Source organism: Nerophis lumbriciformis, linkage group LG04 (assembly GCF_033978685.3).
Source record: "Nerophis lumbriciformis linkage group LG04, RoL_Nlum_v2.1, whole genome shotgun sequence".
Lineage (NCBI taxonomy): Eukaryota > Metazoa > Chordata > Actinopteri > Syngnathiformes > Syngnathidae > Nerophis > Nerophis lumbriciformis.
The window spans coordinates 24,440,158-24,462,571 of record NC_084551.2 but is presented as its reverse complement, the minus strand read 5'-3'; the positions used below and the strand labels follow the sequence as shown (position 1 = coordinate 24,462,571).

The following is a 22,414-nucleotide window of genomic DNA, read 5'->3' as shown; positions in this document are numbered from 1 at the left end:
GAATTTCTTAGTTTTTTAGACAATGTATTTTTTATAAGTTTAGATTAGGGTATACTGTTTCTTAATGGGGAAAGACATTAAAGTCACTTGTTTATTGATAGCTATTACGTGAGCTAGCAGGCTAGTGCTACTCAGTCCATAAGTTATCAATCACCGTTTTTCGATCATTTTAATTTAACACGGTAATACTAACCATAAGGAGTTTTACCGCAGTTATCATCATTACCGTTTATCGTTCAATCAATCAATCAAAGTTTATTTATATAGCCCTCAAAGAGCTATATAAATGTCTCAAAGGGCTGCACAAGCCACAACGACATCCTCGGCTCAGATCCCACATCAGGGCAAGAAAAAACTCAACCCAATGGGATACAATGAGGGACCGCATATGTCCAGTCCATAGTGGGGCCAGCACGTAATATCGTTATATTGTTATATCCCTCCTCGCAACCAGCCCATGGTGTTCCCTAACTCTCCCTTGAAGTCAGCTGAGCTCGAGTCCAGATCTCCTGTAATCCTAAATCGGATTAGCGCTAGAAAATGTATGAGGAAATGATTGGAGTGTCATTACTAACCTGTGCTATGGTCCGGTCAGGACACCAGCAGCGAATAAGGAGCAGACGCCTAAAACAGTCGAGAGACTGATCGTATGCATTTGGGACCTTTTCCTCCTCCGGGGCTTCCTTGTCAAACCACATTTTCCACTGCTTCTCATTCCGACTTATCTGTGAGGAAAGTGCAAATAGCTGGTACATGTCAAAAAATACATTTGCTTACTTGGACGTTAAATTAGGAACCATTAAATGATTAAATACATTCACTGTGCACACCAGAAGACAGTCAGTAATTGCCTAAATTGTCTTAATGTGTTTCGGGAACATACTGTAATGAACATGGGACTTCCTGTACCAAGTGTTTGGGTACTGGTCATTATACTCCCTACCTACCCTAACGCATACCTAAAGCATATCCTCCATAATGCTACACCGCTTGATGGAATGTCGTAGCATTACGGCTACAGTAGTCAGGCGTACTGTGCTTCAACATACGGGCATTATTATGGTGTCTGCATAAGGACTCCAAAATGGCATCCATGAGGAGACAGTATGTGGTGTTTTGTTCGCAATATTAGGCAAAACCAACTTTTCTTACCCCTGGTATCTGCTAGTGTGTATTTGGGATTTGCATAACGGTAAGTCCCAAAATATTGTGCGCGTCTGCCACTGAGCTCGCCGCTATTTTTAATTTTCCTGAGGGAACTCTCCTGAAGGAATCAATAAAGTACTATCTATCTATCTGTAGTCTGACACCATAGTCAATAAGCTCGTTTTTCTCCAGAAAAAAAGCAAAAAAAATACATACCAAGTTTTCGTTTGATACCGCCACGAGTCACGGCATTATTGAGAAGATTTTGAAACAGTAAAACTGCGGTATCTATAAAATCATTGCATCCCTAATAAGTAGCGTACAGGTCTGACCTATATCTGTCTGTAGACTTGCCATGGACTTCCAAGACGTGCTTGCACATATAAGAACATCCATGATTGGTTGGTTGTTTACTATGATGAGTCATGATTGGTTAGGGACAGGCCAACAGAGGCAAGATAGGGCGGGTAATCAAACCAGGAAGGAAAATAACAAAGTGCCTGCCTGTAAATGTATTTTTTAATCTGAGTTTGATACATTTTGTATTATTTGCACAGCTATGTCAATTATTTTATGTAGAAAGAATATTTTTCTATTTTATTTATGTTATGTAATCTGTGCTACTTAAACAGTTTATTTTCGGTGCTGTTAATACCCATCTTGACTAACTGGGTTAATAAAAGTGCCACTGACTGTTTACAGTACAGTTGTCATCCACTTCAATTTCACTGAATATCGCTCAAAAATGAATATATTTATATGTATACTTTCACCGAAAAATAAATAGAGAAATATATCAAATATTGAGTTTAAGTAAAAATATATCGAGATATATATCGAATATTGAGTTTAAGTAAAAATATATCGAGATATATATCAAATATTGAGTTTGAGTAAAAATATATCGAGATATACTTTTTCGTCCATATCGCCCAGCCCGACATGGAAGCACTAAAAACTACCGGTACAACAAAGATGACAGGGAGAAAATGCTATTGAAGGTGAGCCACATAAATAAGACCGCCCACAAAACGTCGCATCCTGAAGAGACGGTCAAAAAGCAGCTTGAAAACTGTCTGTAAAACATAATTTATGCAACATTTTGACCAAAGAACCACCATCTCATGTTATGTAGACCACAAGGACGTATTTTGAATGTACATTAAAAAAAAGAACAACAAAGCAGCTAATCTTGGCGCTACTGTGTCTTCACTGCGACAATCAAGTTGACCAACTTTTTGCAGAAGAACTTTTTGATGCACTTCATCTTCAACTCCTGCCTCTTCAATAACACATTTCCACACGGGTGAGCCTCTGGCATGAGAAATGTTAAAAAACGAGACGTGTAACATACCAGTACCGGCGCGCCACTTAGCGGTACCAGCTATCAGCAGCTGTCCGGGTAATGCTTAGTGGAGAGGAGATTAACTCTGTTCAATTGACTTCATTTTCGACATCATCAGCTCCACATGTCTTTAGTGAGCCTTTGGCGTGAGGACGATGCAAACAACACGGCTAATGGTCGTGCTGTGAGTGTCAAGTTGACTGAGTTTTTGCAGAACAAATAAGGCCCGTGGAATTTCAGTAAATGGAGGTCCAGTTCTAACTTAGAGTAATTACCCAGGATATGACAAAGCATTTCTAAGTCGTGGTTATGTTGTAGCAACCGGGAAACTGGCATAGCAATGGCGCTTGGAGGATCCTGGGGGCTAGCGGTGAGTACTGTAACCTACAGTAGGACACACTTTAGGATTCTATATTGGGTGAAACAAGTCTCTTTCTGTGTGGAGTTTGCATGTTCTACCCGTGACTGCGTGGGTTCCCTCCGGGTACTACGGCTAACACATGCACCTGGGGATAGGTTGATTGTCAACACTAAATTGGCCCTAGTGTGTGAATGTGAGTGTGAATGTTGTCTGTCTATCTGTGTTGGCCCTGTGATGAGGTGGCAACTTGTCCAGGGTGTACCCCGCCTTCCACCCGAAGCGGCTGAGATAGGCTCCAGCATCCCCAACGACCCCGAACGGGACAAGCGGTAGAAAATGGATGGATGGATGGAAGTGTAAAGGTGACTATATGGGTGTTAGTTCTTGTTTACAGGGCTCTAATTATGTTAAAAACATACTCTGAATGTCGTAAACTATTTTTTATGCTCTAACAATCAAAATATTGGATGTATTTATGGCCCTGTCCCCACGCGACCCAGAGAGAGACAAGCGGTAGAAAATGGATGGGTGGATTTATTTATAATAATCCTACTTCGCGGAAATGTGTATAACACGCCTGCAACCAATTGGTTGACTATCAACACCAAACGTTTTCCAATGTTTTCTAACATAAGACTCCGACATCACCCAAACATGTTAATCACAGTTTTGTGTGTGCACAAGAAAATATAGCTTTTAAAGCAGTAGCCATGTATTAGCATTGGCATTGGTGTCGTCATTGTGCCAGTCTGTGTCCCAAATCTCCTCTCTGTCTCAGAGTTATTTTTTTGTAGGGGGGCGGAGCCGTCTGCACGCGCCTGTTAGCAATCTGGCAATCAGGCCTTTATAAGCCCTGCTGCAGCAGCAGAATGATGCCATGGTGTTTTTTTCCCCTTGTGTTCTCCACAGTCCCTTCCTATCTATATCTTTCGTCCTTGTTATGAGTATTTGACATTTGCTCATCTTTAATTCCTTATTATATAATGTGCGTTTACTTTGTTTATAGTGTGTTTTTCATCTTTAGTTCCTTAGTATATAATGTGCATCTAATTTGTTTATAGTGTGTTTTTCATCTTTAGTTCCTTCGTATATAATGTGCGTCTAATTTGTTTATAGTGTTTTTCATCTTTAGTTCCTTAGTATAGAATGTGCGTCTAATTTGTTTATAGTGTGTTTTTCATCTTTAGTTCCTTAGTATATATTGTGCATCTAATTTGTTTATAGTGTGTTTTTCATCTTTAGGTTTCTTAGTATATAATGTGCGTCTAATTTGTTTAGTGTGTTTTGTGTCCATACTGCAGTTGCAAAATCATGTTGTAGAAGTGTACAGTACCTATTGTTATCCATCCATCCATCCATTTTCTACCGCTTAATCCCTTCGGGGACGCGGGGGGCGCTGGAGCCTATCTCAGCTACAATCGGGCGGACGGCGGGGTACACCCTGGACAAGTCGCCACCTCATCACAGGGCCAACACAGATAGACAGACAACATTCACACTCACATTCACACACTAGGGCCAATTTAGTGTTGCCAATCAACCTATCCCCAGGTGCAAGTCTTTGGAGGTGGGAGGAAGCCGGAGTACCCGGAGGGAACCCACGCAGTCACGGGGAGAACATGCAAACTCCACACAGAAAGATCCCGAGCCCGGGATTGAACCCAGGACTGCTCAGGACCTTCGTATTGTGAGGCAGACGCACTAACCCCTCTTCCACTGTGCTGCCCTTATCGTTGACATATAAAATATTTTAGCATTTTTAACTGACTTACCTTACCAGAAAATGTGACATTAATAATTAGACTCTTCAGTTATTATGTAGCGTATTTTTCGGATTATAAGTCGCTCCGGAGTATAAGTCGCACCGGCCGAAAATGCATAATAAAGAAGGAAAAAAACATATAAGTCGCACTGGAGTATAAGTCGCATTTTTGGGGGAAATTTATTTGATAAAACCCAACACCAAGAATAGACATTTGAAAGGCAATTTTAAATAAATAAAGAATAGTGAACAACAGGCTGAATAAGTGTACGTTATATGAGGCATAAATAACCAACTGAGAACGTGCCTGGTATGTTAACGTAACATATTATGGTAAGAGTCATTCAAATAACTATAACATATAGAACATGCTATACGTTTACCAAACAATCTGTCACTCCTAATCGCTAAATCCGATGAAATCTTATACGTCTAGCCTCTTAGGTGAATGAGCTAAATAATATGTTTTGATATTTTACGGTAATGTGTTAATAATTTCACACATAAGTCGCTCCTGAGTATAAGTCGCACCCCCGGCCAAACTATGAAAAAAACTGCGACTTATAGTACGAAAAATACGGTAATCAACTGATATATGGATCATAGCTGGGATACACTAAGGTAGTGGTTTACTAAAGGTTTGCGTGTACTAAAACAGGTGCAAACTTGTTAGCACACGCTAAGCTGATCTACTAAACATGTGCAAAGTGGATTGAGTCTGTGAAGTAAGCAGAAAAAGACATCCAATCCAGTTTGCCTCTCTGTGTTCATCAATATGGAGAATATATGTTATATGATATATGATATATATATCCATCCATCCAACCATCCATCCATTTTCTACCGCTTGTCCCTTTCGGGGTCGCGTGGGGTGCTGGAGCCTATCTCAGCTGCATTCTCAGCCTCGGTGTGTCATAAATAAAATATAATTAGACATATTGTGCGTTTTGGTTTCTGTTGGCGTTTTTTATAATGCCATTTGTTTTTTTATTTATGATATATATATTTTACATTCATAGTATATTATCAAAATAGCTCCTATATGAAAAGTATGCATTTTTTCCCGCCTTGAGCACAGTGTGTGCAGCCTCGCTTTCATGAGCACACACCTTCAGTGCTGGAAAAAAAGTTGGTTCCTTTGCAGATGCAATTTGGACTGTTTAAAATGCTCATAAAAGTGGTAGATGTCTCCAGAATGTTTGAAAACAGAGCAAAACACCACAGGTAAGACCATTATATAATAAAGTGCACTAAATGATCGAGTATCTCCGTGGTGATGCCCTGTATAGTACACGCCAGTGTTGTCTCGATACCAATATCTTGGTACCGGTACCAAAATTATTTCGATACTTTTCTAAATAAAGGGGACCACAAAAAATGGCATTATTGGCTTTATTTTAACAAAAAATCTTAGGGTCCATTAAACATATGTTTCTTATTGCAAGTTTGTCCTTAAATAAAATAGTGAACATACAAGACAACTTATCTTTTATTAGAAAGTAAGCAAACAAAGGCTCCTAATTTAGTCTACTGACATATGCAGTAACATATTGTGTCATTTTCCTTTCTATTATTTTGTCAAAATTATTAAGGACAAGTGGTAGAAAATCAATTATTAATCTACTTGTTCATTTACTGGTGGACTGGTACTTTTCAGAGGCGGTATAGTACTGAATATGATTCATTAGTATCGCGCTACTATACTATACAGTACAACTTTAGTACACACAAAATCCTCATTTAAATAAGGTGGTCTGCGCCACTTTTGAAGTGCACAGGCAGTGTTAATAGATCATACGCAACATGCCCACTACGCGCAATATTATAAATTACACACGCTGTTTAATGCGTAGAATTAGGATCCTAGTAAATCAGGCCCTTAGAAATCAATGTCTGACAATCTTGCTCCTACACTGTTTTAAGACAAACCGTCTTCGACCGATTGGGAAATTTAAGAGCGATATACAGTGCAGGTTTATGGCGTTTTCAGTGTGTTGTTAATCACCATTGTATTTCATGTGAAACAAGTCAGACAGGCCCCTCGTGTGTGTGTGTGTGTGTGTGTGTGTGTGTGTGTGTGTGTGTGTGTGTGTGTGTGTGTGTGTGTGTGTGTGTGTGTGTGTGTGTGCGTGCGTGTGTTTTTTAGAATAAAATTTCTCAGAATTACTTTCATTTTACAGAACGCAGGCTGTCTCTCTCCATGGGTGCCACCTGCCGTCAAGCTGTGTGTGTCTTTTGGGGGGACGTGTTACGAAACTGATAATGACATGCATCTAACAGCAAATTGTACAGTTTGAAAATGTGCCTAAGCACTCAGTTTAAGTGCTTGTGAATGTGTGCGTGTGTGGGCGTGTATTGTACCTGATCCAACACATCAGAGAACTGCCATAGTTTGCTGAGTGCCACAAGATTAAGCCAAGTCATGTCAAGTATCCACTTTGCTGGTTTTGGAGGACAGGCCTTTAGGTCCAGTGATGCACCTCCTGGATGTCACACACGCAAACGCACACACAAGCACATGAACACATTGATTTCAACCAGTTTGTAAGCATAAGCTATCAAATCCACTGTTACCAGTCAAAGAGTTCAAATTACCAGTCAAAAGCAATAATATATTTCATATAACTTTCCACTCCCTATCAGTATTGTTTCTGTAATGTCACGGTTGTAATAACACAGAGTGGATCAAGTGGTACTTTATTGTACAAATAAATTAATACGGAGTATCTGTTCAGCACGTCTGAGCTGGCAGATGTTGGATTTGCATTCATTTAGCAGACTCTCTCTGTTTTAGCTTCCTTTTTTTCTTTAAAACAGCCTTGTAGATTGTTTTCCTGGCCAAGAGGCCAATATGTTTGAAGTGTGAAGAAACACAAACTAAGTGTATCTTAGCTTCGAAAAGCTTTATCAAGGAGCCTGAAGGTCTTTTCACAACTGCTCTTTTTCTCCATGATATATGCAAGTCATTAACAAACGGCATCATAAAATGTAGTATAAGTCGAACTATATTTAAATTCCAGTGTTTTAAATTTGACAGCATATTTTTATATAATTATTCATACAAACAGTGTTGGGAATAAAGATTTGATCGACTGCTGATTTTCTGACTTTACTTTATAAAAGAGATGAGCACAATGTTTATTAACGGTAACAAAATATTAACAGACAAATTCCCAAATAAACATTAAATAATGGTGGGGTCCCCAAATTTACTGAGAGTAACTAGCGGTAGAAAATGTATTAGAAAGGACAGATTAAAAATAAAAAAATAAAAAAATAAAAAATAAAAAAATTTTTACTTGGGAACCGGCCCGTGGGCCATAGTTTGGGGTCCCCTGGTTTAGAACATGGGTCTGCAACAACTACTACTAATCATGGCAGACTTCATGAGAGACGACAACGACTACTTTGGGATAGATGATGATCCAGAACCTTATATTTTTGAGCTGTGTGCTAAGCAGACCTATAGATAAACACAAAGCATCATGTAGCAGTATTGTTAAGTGATAAACAAGAAATACAAACTACAAACATAATCCCTTATTGTACACGGTCTGCCCTCACTGTGATGACAACTGTTGGGATGTTTATATTTTTCAAATTAAGACATCTTAATTCATCATAAATTCTCAGAGGTAAAAAAAAAAAATGCCAATAGGAAACAAGCATCTTTTGTCTTCCAAGCAATGTCTTCAGTTCTGAATTGAACTTCGAATTTGTACAACTTCTTGATTTATTGTCACAAACTTCTGCTATACAGGTGCAAGGCATGATTTATAATCTAGCAATAACTTTCACCAATTTAGAGGCAATGCAGCAGCTCAGTATGTCAATGGCTGCAGTAGCTGTAATAACGCCGTGATCAAGGTGCTGTGTTACTAAAAAGATTTCCTTGGCATTAGCGCTCAGAATAACAATGTCGCTAATAATTGGATAATATGCTGGTCACAGCATGTAAATGTAGCTTTGTTGGCGGTTTCTGATTGCCTTTTTATAGACGAAATAGATGACTTCCATTGGCTATATTGTTAGCCGTCCCGTACATGTCATTAAATGCACAAAAACGAGAAAAACATGCTTTCTTCTCTCACATAAGGATTGTAAAAATGGGCAAAATTCCAAAAAGTGCAGTTCCCCTTTGAATCATTCCACCACAATGAGCAAGACCATAGGCATAGCAACATTTTACTTTAGCTTTATCAATCTGTTCTCTTAAACTAATATTGGAAAACATGATGGTGTTCTTACATTTTTTTTAGTTCTGTGACATGATTCTTTTTTTATTAGATTAATCACACTTTTAAATTTGGATTAATCATGATTAATCACAGGTTATTACTCGCTTGCATAATTAAATAACTTGAAAAGAGACCAATATTTGGACACAAATGTGATTTTATTGTCGGAATGTCGCACAGAAATTATTTTAATTTAATTATTTTAATGTTTTACATGAATGCACGTCATTTATTTGCCCACAACTAGATAAAGGTTTTATCTGAAGTCCAGTCAGGGTTTATTTTTAAGTGAAACGAGCGCAACAGTCCGAGTCTTCTCACTGACTTATGCATTGAACTGATTACTAACCCATACAACAACCCGTGCCGCATTTTCAGGTAACCATCTGTGGTTAGGGTGAACCAGCATTGCCGGTCAAAATAAATTGTGTGATTAATTTGCGTGTAAACATGATTAATCAGTCCGCTCCCTGTATGATCAGTGTCAGAGCTTGGTCCGCATTGCCGGCAGTAAGACGGACCCGTTTCCAGTGAAGGTTGGACTCTGTCAAGGCTGCCCTTTGTCATCGATTCTGTTCATAAGTTTTATGGACATAATTTCTAGGCGCAGTCAGGGCGTTGAGGGGATCCGGTTTGGTGGCTACAGGATTAGTGCCATCTCCGGGTTGGGGAGGAGATCTTGCCCCAAGTGGAGTTCAAGTACCTCGGAGTCTTGTTCACGAGTGGGGGAAGAGTGGATCATGAGATCGACAGGCGGATCGGTGCGGCGTCTCGTAATGCGGACGCTGTATCGATCCGTTGTAGTGAAGAAGGAGCTGAGCCGGAAGGCAAAGCTCTCAATTTACCGGTTGATCTACGTTCCCATCCTCACCTATGGTCATGAGCTTTGGGTTATGACCGAAAGGACAAGATCACGGGTACAAGCGGCCAAAATTAGTTTCCTCCGCCGGGTGGCGGGGCTCTCCCTTAGAGATAGGGTGAGAAGCTCTGTCATCCGGGAGGAGCTCAGAGTAAAGCTGCTGCTCCTCCACATCGACAGGGGCCAGATGAGGTGGTTCGGGCATCTGGTCAGGATGCCACCCGAACGCCTCCCTAGGGAGGTGTTTAGGGCACGTCCGACCAGTAGGAGGCCAAGGGGAAGACCCAGGATGCGTTGGGAAGACTATGTCTCCCGACTGGCCTGGGAACGCCTCGGGATCCCCCGGGAGGAGCTGGACAAAGTGGCGGGGAGAGGGAAGTCTGGGCTTCTCTGCTTAGGCTGCTTCGCCGACGACCCGACCTCAGATAAGCGGAAGAAGATGGATGGATGATTAATGTGATCATGTTTTGGTATTAATCACGTGAGTTAACTTGTTATTTTTGACAGTTAATTGTTTTTCTTATTTAATGATTAATTTGAAGCCCGCCGCAAACCGGACCTTGAACAGTCAACATGTATGGACATGTTTTATATTTCCAGGAACCCCACAGAGAAAAGAAACTTGCAGTTTTTAGGCTACAAAATGTGTTTTGTAGCCTACAGATTTTGGATATTTTCAGTTTAAAACAATCCTGTCACAGAACATATTTTAAAGTTATTCCTACAGTAGATACTGTTATATTTTATTATCATCAAAACATTTTACTCTCCTTGAAATGTTCATGTTTTATTGGACTACTTTTCCTAGACTCTACAATATTGTCCTGCATACAAACAAAAGTCCCTGACTGGGTTTATAATAGCAATCTACCACCATCAACCTAAGTAGAGAACATAAGTGGACACATTATTTTTACGTTGGATTGCCTCTCACCTTTAATGAGCGTGAGAAATTCCTCATGCTTTACCCTGCTGCTTTGCATGTCGATTTTCAGCGTCAAAAGCAGAGTGAAGAGAAATTTGTGCTCCTCATACAGGCCCCGTGCTGCGTACCTGTACACCTCATAGGTCATGAGCTCTATGATGTTGGCAATACGCTTGCTGGTGATGGGACTTTTGGAGGACCTATAAACACAGCCATACCACAATGTTATCCAAGTCAATAATAAATGATAAAATATTACCTCGAAGCTTTCACTCTTGGTGAGTTGAATTTTTCTGAAGTTTCCAGTTGCTATAAAAAACTTTGGAATAACTTATGGTTAGCTTCCATAGTTGCTTTGGGACAACATAATATGTAATAATGCTGCGTTATATAACAATGTAATAAATGTTCACCTCATTATGTAATCATCTTCCACATTTTGCAATAAAATGATTAAAACTGTTACAGTAGGAAGGAGATTCAGATGGCCCTATTCGGCGTGGTTTACCTGACACATAAAATGTGATGAATTGGGGGGTTGCACTATCCACTTGAGCTGCCAGATGGCAGGAGACTTTTGAATAGCTTAAAAGGTGTTTTGTGGCAATTCTAACTTTAACCACAGCGTGAGTTGCAATGTAGAGTGGCGCTTTCCACAATTTTCAAGCAGAATGCATTGCAAAATGATCATTTCACCGGAGAGCCATATGAATCCCTTCCCGACTGTACATATTGCAAAAGGTATTACAAAATGTGGGTGCTGCACTTGTTGAGTACAAATGTAACAATTTGGTGCATTATGTAATAAGCCATGACATTTGATACCTTCATTAGAAAACTATCACAACAACTCAAAAGATTTACCCGTATCCACTCGGGATCCTTTGCACCGGTCACCTGGGGGGGTCCCCCCAAGGTTTCTCATTGTGCCAATTGGGTTGAGTTTTTTCTTGCCCTGATGTGGGATCTGGATGTCTTTGTGGCTTGTGAAGCCATTTGAGACATTTGTGATTAAGGGCTATATAAGTAAACTTTGATTGGTTGATTGATTTAGAATTCATTTTTAAGACTCTATTAAGGGAATCATTTCAAAAATGGGCACTGGGAATCGGTTCTGAACAAGAACGGGTTTTCGATTCCCATCCCTTACCCTAACGATTCCTGCAGCCTGGAGTGACGTCAGAAAGCAACATGACGCCCAGAGGCTCTGGCTAAAATGTCTTTGGAGGACTGACCTCTACAGAAATCTCTACAAACATACCAACAGAAATGTAAGAACAGGCCAAAATGGATGTTTTTTCATATTCTGACACCGAAACCGGAAGTAGCGATTGAAAGACAGGACCGTGGACTGGCCTGTAAGAAAAACAATACTGTGCTATAGTGTTGTATGGTGCGTGATCAAATTCTTATTCGCCTCCACTTTTATGTGATATGTGCATAGAAATGTATACAAATGTCTAAAATCATTTTGTGTTGGGCTCTAAAGACATTTTAGCCAGGCACATACCGTATTTTTCGGACTATAAGTCGCAGTTTTTTTCATAGTTTGGCTACGCTCCAGTGCGACTTATATATGTTTTTTTCCTTCTTTATTATGCATTTTCGGCAGGTGCGACTTATACTCCGGTGCAACTTATACTTCGAAAAATACGGTAAGTATCGTCGTAGCTGTCCCCGCTTTTACTTAGAAAGTAAAAATTTCAAGTGTAAGAATATGAAAAAAACGGTCTGTTTTTTCAATTTCTGTTTACGAGGGATTTAAATTGTTGCTAAATAAGGTATACAATGATAATAAAAAAAATGTAAAGGTTGTCATTGCTCTTTGACACCAAAAAAAGGACACTTAATTTTTTGTATTTAAAAATGAATTTGTCGATTTTAAAATTAAAAACGGATGGTTACTAAGTACCCGGATCAGATCATTGTTGTTCAAAAATAAAAATTTAGAATTAAAACAATAAGTACAAAACTCTTTTGTCTATTTCCCATTCAAGGTTTGTACAAATGGGGGATTCCACATGCGCAGTGTATCTTTTCAGTATCTTTGTCTGTGAGCGACCCAGAACAACAACAGAAAAAGACAAAAAACATTCAAACTGTTGTTACAAACTCAGTACATAACGCAGCAGCAATATCACAACAGAATATTATTTTGGTCCTATTTTCTGCAATAAAATGTGCCAGTTCATCTAAAAACATACAGTATCTTCTCTCTCCCGAGCCTGGTTGCACCGGTTTTCCCGCCAATTTCTGAATTGTATGTTTCTCCTCCATTAAATAAGTTTTATTTATATAGGTCTATGGCCGGTCACTGTTTGTCTTCTTCTGTTGTTGCATTCATCTAAACTTTGAACGGGAAATAGAGACAAGTTTTCCATGCTTCTGAATTCCCAATTTCGATTTCCTAACATTATTGAAACCGGATAATGGATATTGATCTGTTTTCTGTTTTTTGTTTTTTATTATCATAAAACCAACAAAACGGTAAAAATTTTATTATTATCTTGGATTATTTTTCTATTTCAAAACGAAAAACAGATAGCTGCAAAAGTACACAGTTTAACAAGTGCACATTATCGAGGCAGTAACTATTGCACTCACTGTGGATTTAAAAGCATCTACAGATAAAAACCCAGTCAATTTCCAGTCTTAATGCAGAATGTTTCCAGCAAAATGAACTGAAAGGACGAAGGCTTTTTTTGCCCAGCTCTGTCTGAACGCAAGGCACAAAGAGCAACAACTGATTGTTTAAAGCATGGGTGTCAAACTCTGGCCCGCGGGCCAAATTTGGCCCTCCGTGTAATTTCATTTGGCCCTTGAGACAATATCAAATTAACATTAGAGCTGGCCCGCCGGTATTATACAGCGGCGGTGCCGCTGTACCACCGCATTCACCGCTAATACTCATACTTGCCAACCTTCCCGATTTTCCCCGGAGACTCCTGAATTTCAGTGCCCCTCCCGAAAATCTCCCGGGGCAACCATTCTCCCGAATTTCTCCCGATTTCCACTCGGACAACAATATTGGGGGCGTGCCTTAAAGTCAAGTCCGCTTTTCCTCCATACAAACAGTGTGCCGGCCCAGTCACATAATATATGCAGCTTTTACACACACACAAGTGAATCCTAAGCATACTTGGTCAACAGCCATACAGGTCACACTGAGGGTGGCAGTATAAACAACTTTAACACTGTTACAAATATGCGCCACACTGTGAACCCACACCAAAATGGCAAACACATTTTGGGAGAACATCCGCACCGTAACACAACATAAACACAACAGAACAAATACCCAGAACCCCTTGCAGCACTAACTCTTCCGGGACGCTACAATATACACCCCCCGGTACCACCAAACCCCGCCCCCCCCAACCCCGCCTCCGCCCACCAAGTTAATGTTGATATTTACCTCAGAAGGCTGCAAATCGAAATGAGGCATTACATTTTTTATTCAAATTTTATTTAATATACCATTGATTTTTTTTCGTTTGTTTTTTGAAAGCTGATTTTGCACTATTAAGTTATATAAGCGTTGCTTGTTCCATATTCAGTGTTAAAGCAAATCAGCGTAGCAAACTGAGCAATAATTAACATTTTATTCATGCCCTTTCTCTTGTTACTTCAAGGCTGGAATGTTTGATTCATTCATTATTGTTATTTTATTTTCAAATTTATTATTAGCCTGTGGAAAAAGTTAGTTTTGATGTTTACCTCAGAAGGCTGCAAATAGAAAAGAGGCATTCAATTTTTATTTAAATTTTATTTGATATGCCATTGATATTTTTTTATTATTATTATTTTAAACTCGATTTTGCATGTCACTATAAAGTTATATAAGCCTTGCTTGTTCAATATTCAATGCAAAACTTGTTTGGGTCCCTATTAAAAGGTTAATTTGTTCAACCTTGGCCCGCAGCTTTGTTTAGTTTTAAATTATGGCCCACTCTTTATTTGAGTTTGACACCCCTGGTTTAAAGAAATGGAGTATGAGTCAACAGTTCCCCTGTAGTGATTAAAGTATATTTAGTAAGGCAGTAGTCCAAGCAGAGTCTTGTAAATAAAAGTGTGCCAATGTACCTGCCTCCTAGTGTTCATCAGGACTATGGAAGTATTATTGCACCACAATTATTTACAAACGAGTACCGGTATCTTAATCTGCGTGCGTGTAATCCAATTCAGTCAAAAACAACGTACGGCGGGTCTTGGCGTCTCTCTTTTACGCACCTCAGTTGCACGTTGTTTCTGATTGGTTTAAATTGCGTGGTGCAATACGTGGTTGCTAAATGTAGGCATACCTTGGATACTCACACACAGATTGTATTACACGCACACACTTATGAATGTGCACACACAAATTGTGTCACACGCTCAAATCTCACACGGCAGACGTGTCACAAAAGTCACGTGTAAATATACAGCCTATTAAGGGTTCTTTCTCATTAGGGACAGATAGACAACTTAAAACACACATACGCGGATCCGAATACACGCACTAAGATTGATATAGAGACACACAATTTAGTATAAACACACGCAAATTGGATTACACGTGCATAGATTGAGATACACGTTTGCAAATGATTTTGCTACAATAATACTTCTATATAGGACCTCCTGCCATGGTGAGTGTCGCCAATATGAGCTAGTACCATCTAGTACATCAGCCTCTTTTATACACCAGGTCTCCTATTAATAAATGGGTTGTACTTGTATAGCGTTTTTCTAGCTTCAAGGTACTCAAAGCGCTTTGACACTACTTCCACATCTACCCATTCACACACACATTCACACACTGATGGAGGGAGCTGCCATGCAAGGCGCTAACCAGCACCCATCAGGAGCAAGGGTGAAGTGTCTTGCTCAGGACACAACGGACATGACGAGGTTGGTACTAGGTGGGGATTGAACCAGGGACCCTCGGGTTGCGCACGGCCACTCTTCCACTGTGCCACGCCGTCCCTATTGGCACTTAAAATAGTTTCTACTCGCAACAGATCGTGATTGACGTATTGCATCTGAACGAGTACTTACCAAATCGTACCAATTTGACCACCAATACCACGATCAGCAACGAGTAGGCAATCGCAGCAATCGCAAGGCAGTGTGAACGGGGCATTAGAGAAGCATGATCAACAATGTCTACCATTTTAAGACATGAAGACAAAGCATCCATGTAATCCAATACAGCTGAAACAGTTGCAGAGACAAGTCATTGTTTTACTTCAAAAGAAAAACACAACTTGATATGGAAGAAAAACAATTTCAGTTTCAGTTTCTTCGCAAGTGTTGGTTAAAAGTGAGGGAGTCATCAATTAAGAAGCCATGGTATTTATATTTATGTACCAACTCTATGACATTAACTTCTAGAGTGGACACTGCTTGAATAGTTTAGAGCTCATTGTTATAGTTTGAAAACAATGACAATTCAACTCTTTAAACTAGGAATAATTGTTGTAGTAAAAGCAATTGTGTCATTTGATTGAATGGAACAATGATGTTGTTATATATACATGTGTATTATAAAATTAAACTTTGGAATTATTGTCAACAATTACCACATATTGCCATAAGGTGAAATCCCATGTGTTATTGCTTTCTATGTGTTTATAATGTGTGTCATCTTGTATCTTGCATACATTTGCATTAATATTGTATGGTACTGTAAATTTTCCTCAAGGTACTTCCGGCATAGTATGTATTCAAACAGAGAGTAATTATTGTGAGGATTGTTTGAACACATGGTCAAATATTGCAGACATAGTGAGAGAGCAGAATCTAGAGGATTTGGGACTGGTCCCAGATTAGAATAGTCAGTTTGGGAAAAAACTTGAATGCTAATGAATGAGCTGTGTAATCCTGCGGCAATTTTTGGAAACCACATGTTCAAAAGACTGATACAGCATGGCTGGTGACTGGATCATAGACTGGCACTTTTAAATAGTGCAGTAAATGCCAGCAGCAATATAGCTAACACATCCCCCACTGAGTTTATGTTAATCAAAACAAAGAGTGTGCACTGCTGCCAAAAGTTGGCATGGATCCCTGCAAAAAAATATCCTGCAATAAACCTAAAAAAGTTTTCACATATTTCTCATTAAAGAGGGCACAGGCACTTGCCAAAATATGTTTGTTTCTTACCTCACAAGAGAAAGGTCAAAAAGTCCCAGGAACTGCCTGAGGGAGGTCTGGTACATTACGTTCACCATACTCATTTCTGTGATCAGGAAGTACAAGATGCTGCCCCTGGTGGCAACTGAAAACAAACAGGATATAATGAAGAATGAATCCATTTTCTCATTGGCTTTTTTATGGAGTTTATGTTCTCCCTGCATTATTCATGTATAAGCTCTAAATTTCCTGTAAAGTCTTCTTTGTGTGACATTGTCACAGCACCCATGGATACCACGTCGTCTCACGCCTCCCCCTCTAAACTGTCTGAAGGACACTGGCATACCAAGTCCCAAAAAAATAAAACCCTGTATCAACACAGACACATATCGCAGAGATGTGATTGGTCGGCCTTTGTTTAGTTCTTCTTTTTTCACTATGTTGCTTTTCCTGTGCAAATTTTTAATTAATAAAAACCAAACATTTGAGAGCAATGTGTATAATGAACGTGACTGATGTTCTCCGAGCACATGGGGGGAAAATGTTTTTTAATTTAAATATGTAAGTTATGGTAAAATTGACATCATAAATGTTAATGTAAAAGAAGTATAGTTGTGAAAGTTCAATGATAAGGTTGCCCGAATCCAGTGGCGGGCCGTGCGTTTCCCACCTAGGCCTTCAGTGATCTCAGACTTCAATGATTACTTCTCAAAATACCATAATTGATGTCACCACATGACCATTTCTGGAGAAATACTATACAGGATCACATTTAAACACTACTATGCATTGAATCACATCAACAGTATATAAAACGGGTTGTTTTCTGGCGCATTTAGAAATAAATTATAACGCAACAGCAATTAAAACATATACCGTAAATTGATCTACTTGGCTTATGGAACTTCCGGTCAATAAAGTTTGATTCAAAGTACACACTTATCAAAGATATATTAACTGCCCTGGCCACATGATAGCGACAAATACACATGTAACAATGTTAATTAAATGACAAGCATGACACACTTTAACAACAACAGTTTACAACTTGTGATCAGCTACTGTCAACAACTTCTGATCTGATTGGCTATTGCAACTGTCTCTCATCCCTGTGTTCTCAAATTCACCCGCTAACGGTCAGTTGAGTATCCAATCACAGGACGCATAAATGTCACATTCAATGTGAGGCCATCTAGAAGGCCTTACTGACAACAACTCGTGATCTGATTGGCTATAGCAACTGTCTATCACTGTATTTTCCCCTTCACTGACAGTGCACGGACGCCAGCATTGTTGATTCTGAAGGCCTCTGGCAGTATTCGTACAGCTTGGCAACAACATAAGCTAGCTGAATTGTGATTGGATACGAACTAAAACTAAAAACAACAGCACTGGCACGTGCATAATATGACATAAAAAGAATATATAATAATTTTAGATATTTAGGGAAAGTAAATTAAAAAATAATTGTATCTTTAATTATGATCATGATTTCTGGTTAAGTTAGGCCAACAGAGAAGGCTTTGCTGGCCCTGACAGCACACCACTGCTTGAATCAAATTAAGAACCTCCGAGACTACCTATACTTCCTATCAAAACTGCAAAATGGTTTGTTACGCCGGAGTAGCGGCAAAACCAGCATTGGACACTTCACTTAACACGGATAAAATAAAGTCAGCTAAGTTCACCTTTAGGCATTCAAAGACAGCACCAAAGTTATGGAACAAGGACGATGTGACAGAAGAGAAGTAAAAATCAAAAATCTATTTGTAGCAGCATAGGAGAAAGTTATGTTATCTTTCAATGTTGCATCTCATTGCAGATAATTGTGGTGCGTTCAAAGACCCTCAAATAAAGAATTCCAACAGGTGTAGGAGACCGGATAAAGGGCTTGAGGAGCAGTGTGTCTCTGTGGGTTGTAGGAGTAGTAGGTCACATGGGTATAAGTGGGTGTGGGCACAAGTGGGCGTCGTCATAATTAGGCATTTAAGGAGAGCACATACACCTGTGAGTGAGGACAGAAGACAGAATATGTTTGGGTCCCACAATATTTGTTTACCGCTTTACTCTACTATTGTATTTCATTTTGTTTGTCCCCTTTTGTAAAACAATGAAAATGCACTACTTCAAATGCACTACAGAGTCAAAGTCTGTCATTCAAGAGACAAAAAAAAACATTATTTTTTTCCTCCAGTGACCAAAACAGGGAAAGGATGTCCCATTACTAGTTTTTATAGAAGGGTGCCATGACCTGGCATTCCAAGTCAGTGCTTGCTTAGTTTTGGGGCGTTGTTTTTGTTATGTTTTGAGTTTACTTCCTATTTTGCGATCTTGTTCCTACTTCCTGTTTGGTTTGTGTTTCACCTGCTGCTAAGTATCTCCTGGGGGATTTAAAAGACACTCTGAGTCAGAATGGGATAATTGTTGGAGTTACGAACAAACATTATCTGTTCAGTTCTTAGAAGCTTATTTTTTCATGCACAGCTTTCCTGTGCATTTTCCCTGCTGCGCTGTATTTTGGACTTGTATTTTTTCATACACTGCTTTCCCTGTGCTTGTTTGGTGCATTTCCTGGCTGCACATTATTTATGTTTGTATTTGTACTTGTTGGTATTAAATACTCTTCACCTATATGCTGCCTGCTGTCTCCTGCATTGTGGGGTCACAACTATCGTTACAACTAGCATATAGGCCCGTTCCAAATTATTTGGGAGAGGGGGTTTAGATATGTTCTAGATTTGTTAATCCCATCTTTAAAAAGTTAAAAACCTAAGTAAGATTTTTACATGTATTTTAAAAAGCTGGTTCCAACCATTTTTTTTAGTGCATGTAAACATTAAGTTTGTGTGAATTGGGCGGCGACGTTGGGATGAGGGGCCCTTCAGTAGTCTTGTGTATGGGGGCCCCAATTTGGCGCTACGCCTCTGCAAGTGACTATGCAGTAGCATACACTGGTGTGAATGTGAGTACAAAAGCACTTTCTTTGGTCAGACCTAACATGAGCTGTGTCTCAATTCAGCGGCTACATTTGATAAAACCTCATCGAGCTGCATGCAATCTTACTCTGAGGGGAGGAAACAGGTGGTAGAGGTGAACGGCACCGTGCCCCCCCCCCCCCCCCCACCCCCCTCTCAGTAAGCTGTGGATTCCCCCAAGGCAGTATATTAGGGCCTTTACTGTTCCTAATATACATAAACGACATGTCATCAGCATGCGACTGTGAATTGTTTTTGTTTGCGGATGACTCGGCCCTGCTGGTATCAGACAAGGACAAGTCACAGATGGGGAAAATCCTCAGTGCTGAACTCTGTAGAATTTGCACCTGGCTCGCTGACAACAAGCTATCCATACACTTGGGTAAAACGGAATCCGTCCTATTTGGGTCCCACATCAACCTTAAGAAAGTCAATGACTTCACTATAAAAGTGGGTGACGTTGTTATCACCAGGAAGGATGAGGTCACTTACCTAGGTTCCATTCTAGAGGCTAATCTTTCCTGTGATAAAATGGCAACCAAGGTAATCAAAAAGGTCAACCAACGAACAAGATTTCTCTACAGAAACTCCTCTCTGATCAACAAAAGCACCATGAAGATTCTAGCAGGAACTCTCGTTCAACCCTTTTTCGATTACACATGCACCTCCTGGTACCCTAGCACCTCCAAAACCCTCAAATCTAGACTCCAAACATCCCAGAACAAGCTAGTTAGATTACTTCTAGACCTCCACCCCAGATCACACCTCACTCCTACCCACTTCTCCAAAGTGGGCTGGCTCAGGGTGGAGGACAGAGTAAAACAACTTGCACTGAGCCTAGTCTATAAAATCCGCTACACCTCCCTGATACCGAAGTACCGGTACATGTCAAACTACTTCCTTAACGTAAATGACTGCCATAACCACAACACCAGAGGGAGCTCCACTAACCACGTCAAACCCAGATTCCAAACTAACAAAGGTCTTAACTCATTCTCTTTCTATGCCACATCAATATGGAATGCACTCCCAACAGGTGTAAAAGAAAGGGCATCTCTATCCTCCTTCAAAACCGCACTAAAAGAACACCTCCAGTCAACTTCAACCCTAAACTAACACCTTCCCTTCCACATCATACCTCTTTGGATTGTAAATAATCAAATGTAAATAATCAAATGTAGACACTTTTTCTTATACTTTCTGATCTCTCTCTCTGTGGCCCACTACTTGCTGTACATATTATACCAAGTCAGTCCTACACTGTTTCAATGTCCATTTCTCTGATGATGCAATTGTTGATGTTGATTGTTGATGACTGAAGTGTTGATACCAACCAAACCTAACCCCCCCCCCTCCATATCCCACACCCCGGATTGTAAATAATGTAAATACAATGTATATACCCTGATGATTATCTTGTGTGATGACTATATTATGACAATAGTATATATCTGATAGTATATATCTGTATCATAAATCAATTTAAGTGGACCCCGACTTAAACAAGTTGAAAAACTTATTCGGGTGTTACCATTTAGTGGTCAATTGTGCGGAATATGTACTTCACTGTGCAATCTACTAATAAAACTTTCAATCAAGTTTCAATCATTCGCAGTGCGCATTTGTGGGGTGCTGAAGTCATCGCAGTGCCCGAAGGCTGTCCCAATTCAAAAAAGTTCCAAGTGTCCTTTGAATCTGATTAGCAGAAAGTGTGCATCCGTGTACAATTCACGCCCTTTTTTATCCTGAGATCCTTTGCGCTCTCAACTCTGAAAATCTTTGTGCCCTGAGCTGTTTTCAACGTTTGGAAGTAAAGCGCGACAACTTTTTTTAGACCACAATAGGTCGTCTTATTTATGTCATATTGATGTGTGGTCAGAATAGTGAAGTATTGTAAATGTGTGCATCAATGTACCGATATTAGTTATTGCTGTTTTTTGTGTACACTTGTATGTTATTTGAAAATGTTACTCTAACAAATGATTGCGATCTGTTTTTTGTTTTGCTGTGCAGAACAACCAAGGAGGACAAATTTAATATCAGAAATGACACAATCACTTATATACCAGTTGGGATGATCATTTAAAAACTAAATATTTTTGTAACCTGTATAAATTAATAAACATATTTGCATTTTCTCCCCGTGGCTGCGTGGGTTCCCTCCGGGTACTCCGGCTTGCTCCCACCTCCAAAGACATGCACCTGGGGATAGGTTGATTGGCAACACTAAATTGGCCCTAGTGTGTGAATGTGAGTGTGAATGTTGTCTGTCTATCTGTGTTGGCCCTGTGATGAAGTGGCGACTTGTCCAGGGTGTACCCCGCCTTCCGCCTGTGTGCAGCTAAAATAGGCTCCAGCACCCACCGCAGCCCCAAAAAGGACAAACGGTAGAAAATGGATGAATGGATGTGCTGAAACTGCAGTTGTTGTGATTCATTTCCTCTGCCTTCATTGCAAATAATTATGTGATAATAATAATACCAAGCTATCCCAATATTTACTATTACTAGCTATAATGCAAGTCATTTGACCAGGTTAGAAAACTACATCAATTGTGAATCACATATTAATAAAGTCACTGCTAAATAAGGTTGTGTGGTGTGGTTGAATGGAGAGACCGTGAGGACTCTTTCTGGAACATCTACCGGATTGTCTGCATGTTTTTAAAGGTACATGTCCCACAACAACG

General features: G+C 39.7%; 1 protein-coding gene across 1 annotated transcript in view; it reads right to left on the bottom strand.

Annotated features, from left to right (window-relative positions):
• Positions 1 to 22,414, bottom strand: part of dnah5 (dynein, axonemal, heavy chain 5) — a 231,485-nt gene that overhangs the window by 32,487 nt on the left and 176,584 nt on the right. The window contains exons 76-79 of the mRNA XM_061951064.1: positions 16,781 to 16,895; positions 10,646 to 10,836; positions 6,976 to 7,097; positions 576 to 725 (exon numbers count right to left, since the gene is read on the bottom strand). Coding sequence (XP_061807048.1) covers positions 576 to 725; positions 6,976 to 7,097; positions 10,646 to 10,836; positions 16,781 to 16,895 — 578 coding nt within the window. The remainder of the gene's footprint in view (positions 1 to 575; positions 726 to 6,975; positions 7,098 to 10,645; positions 10,837 to 16,780; positions 16,896 to 22,414) is intronic.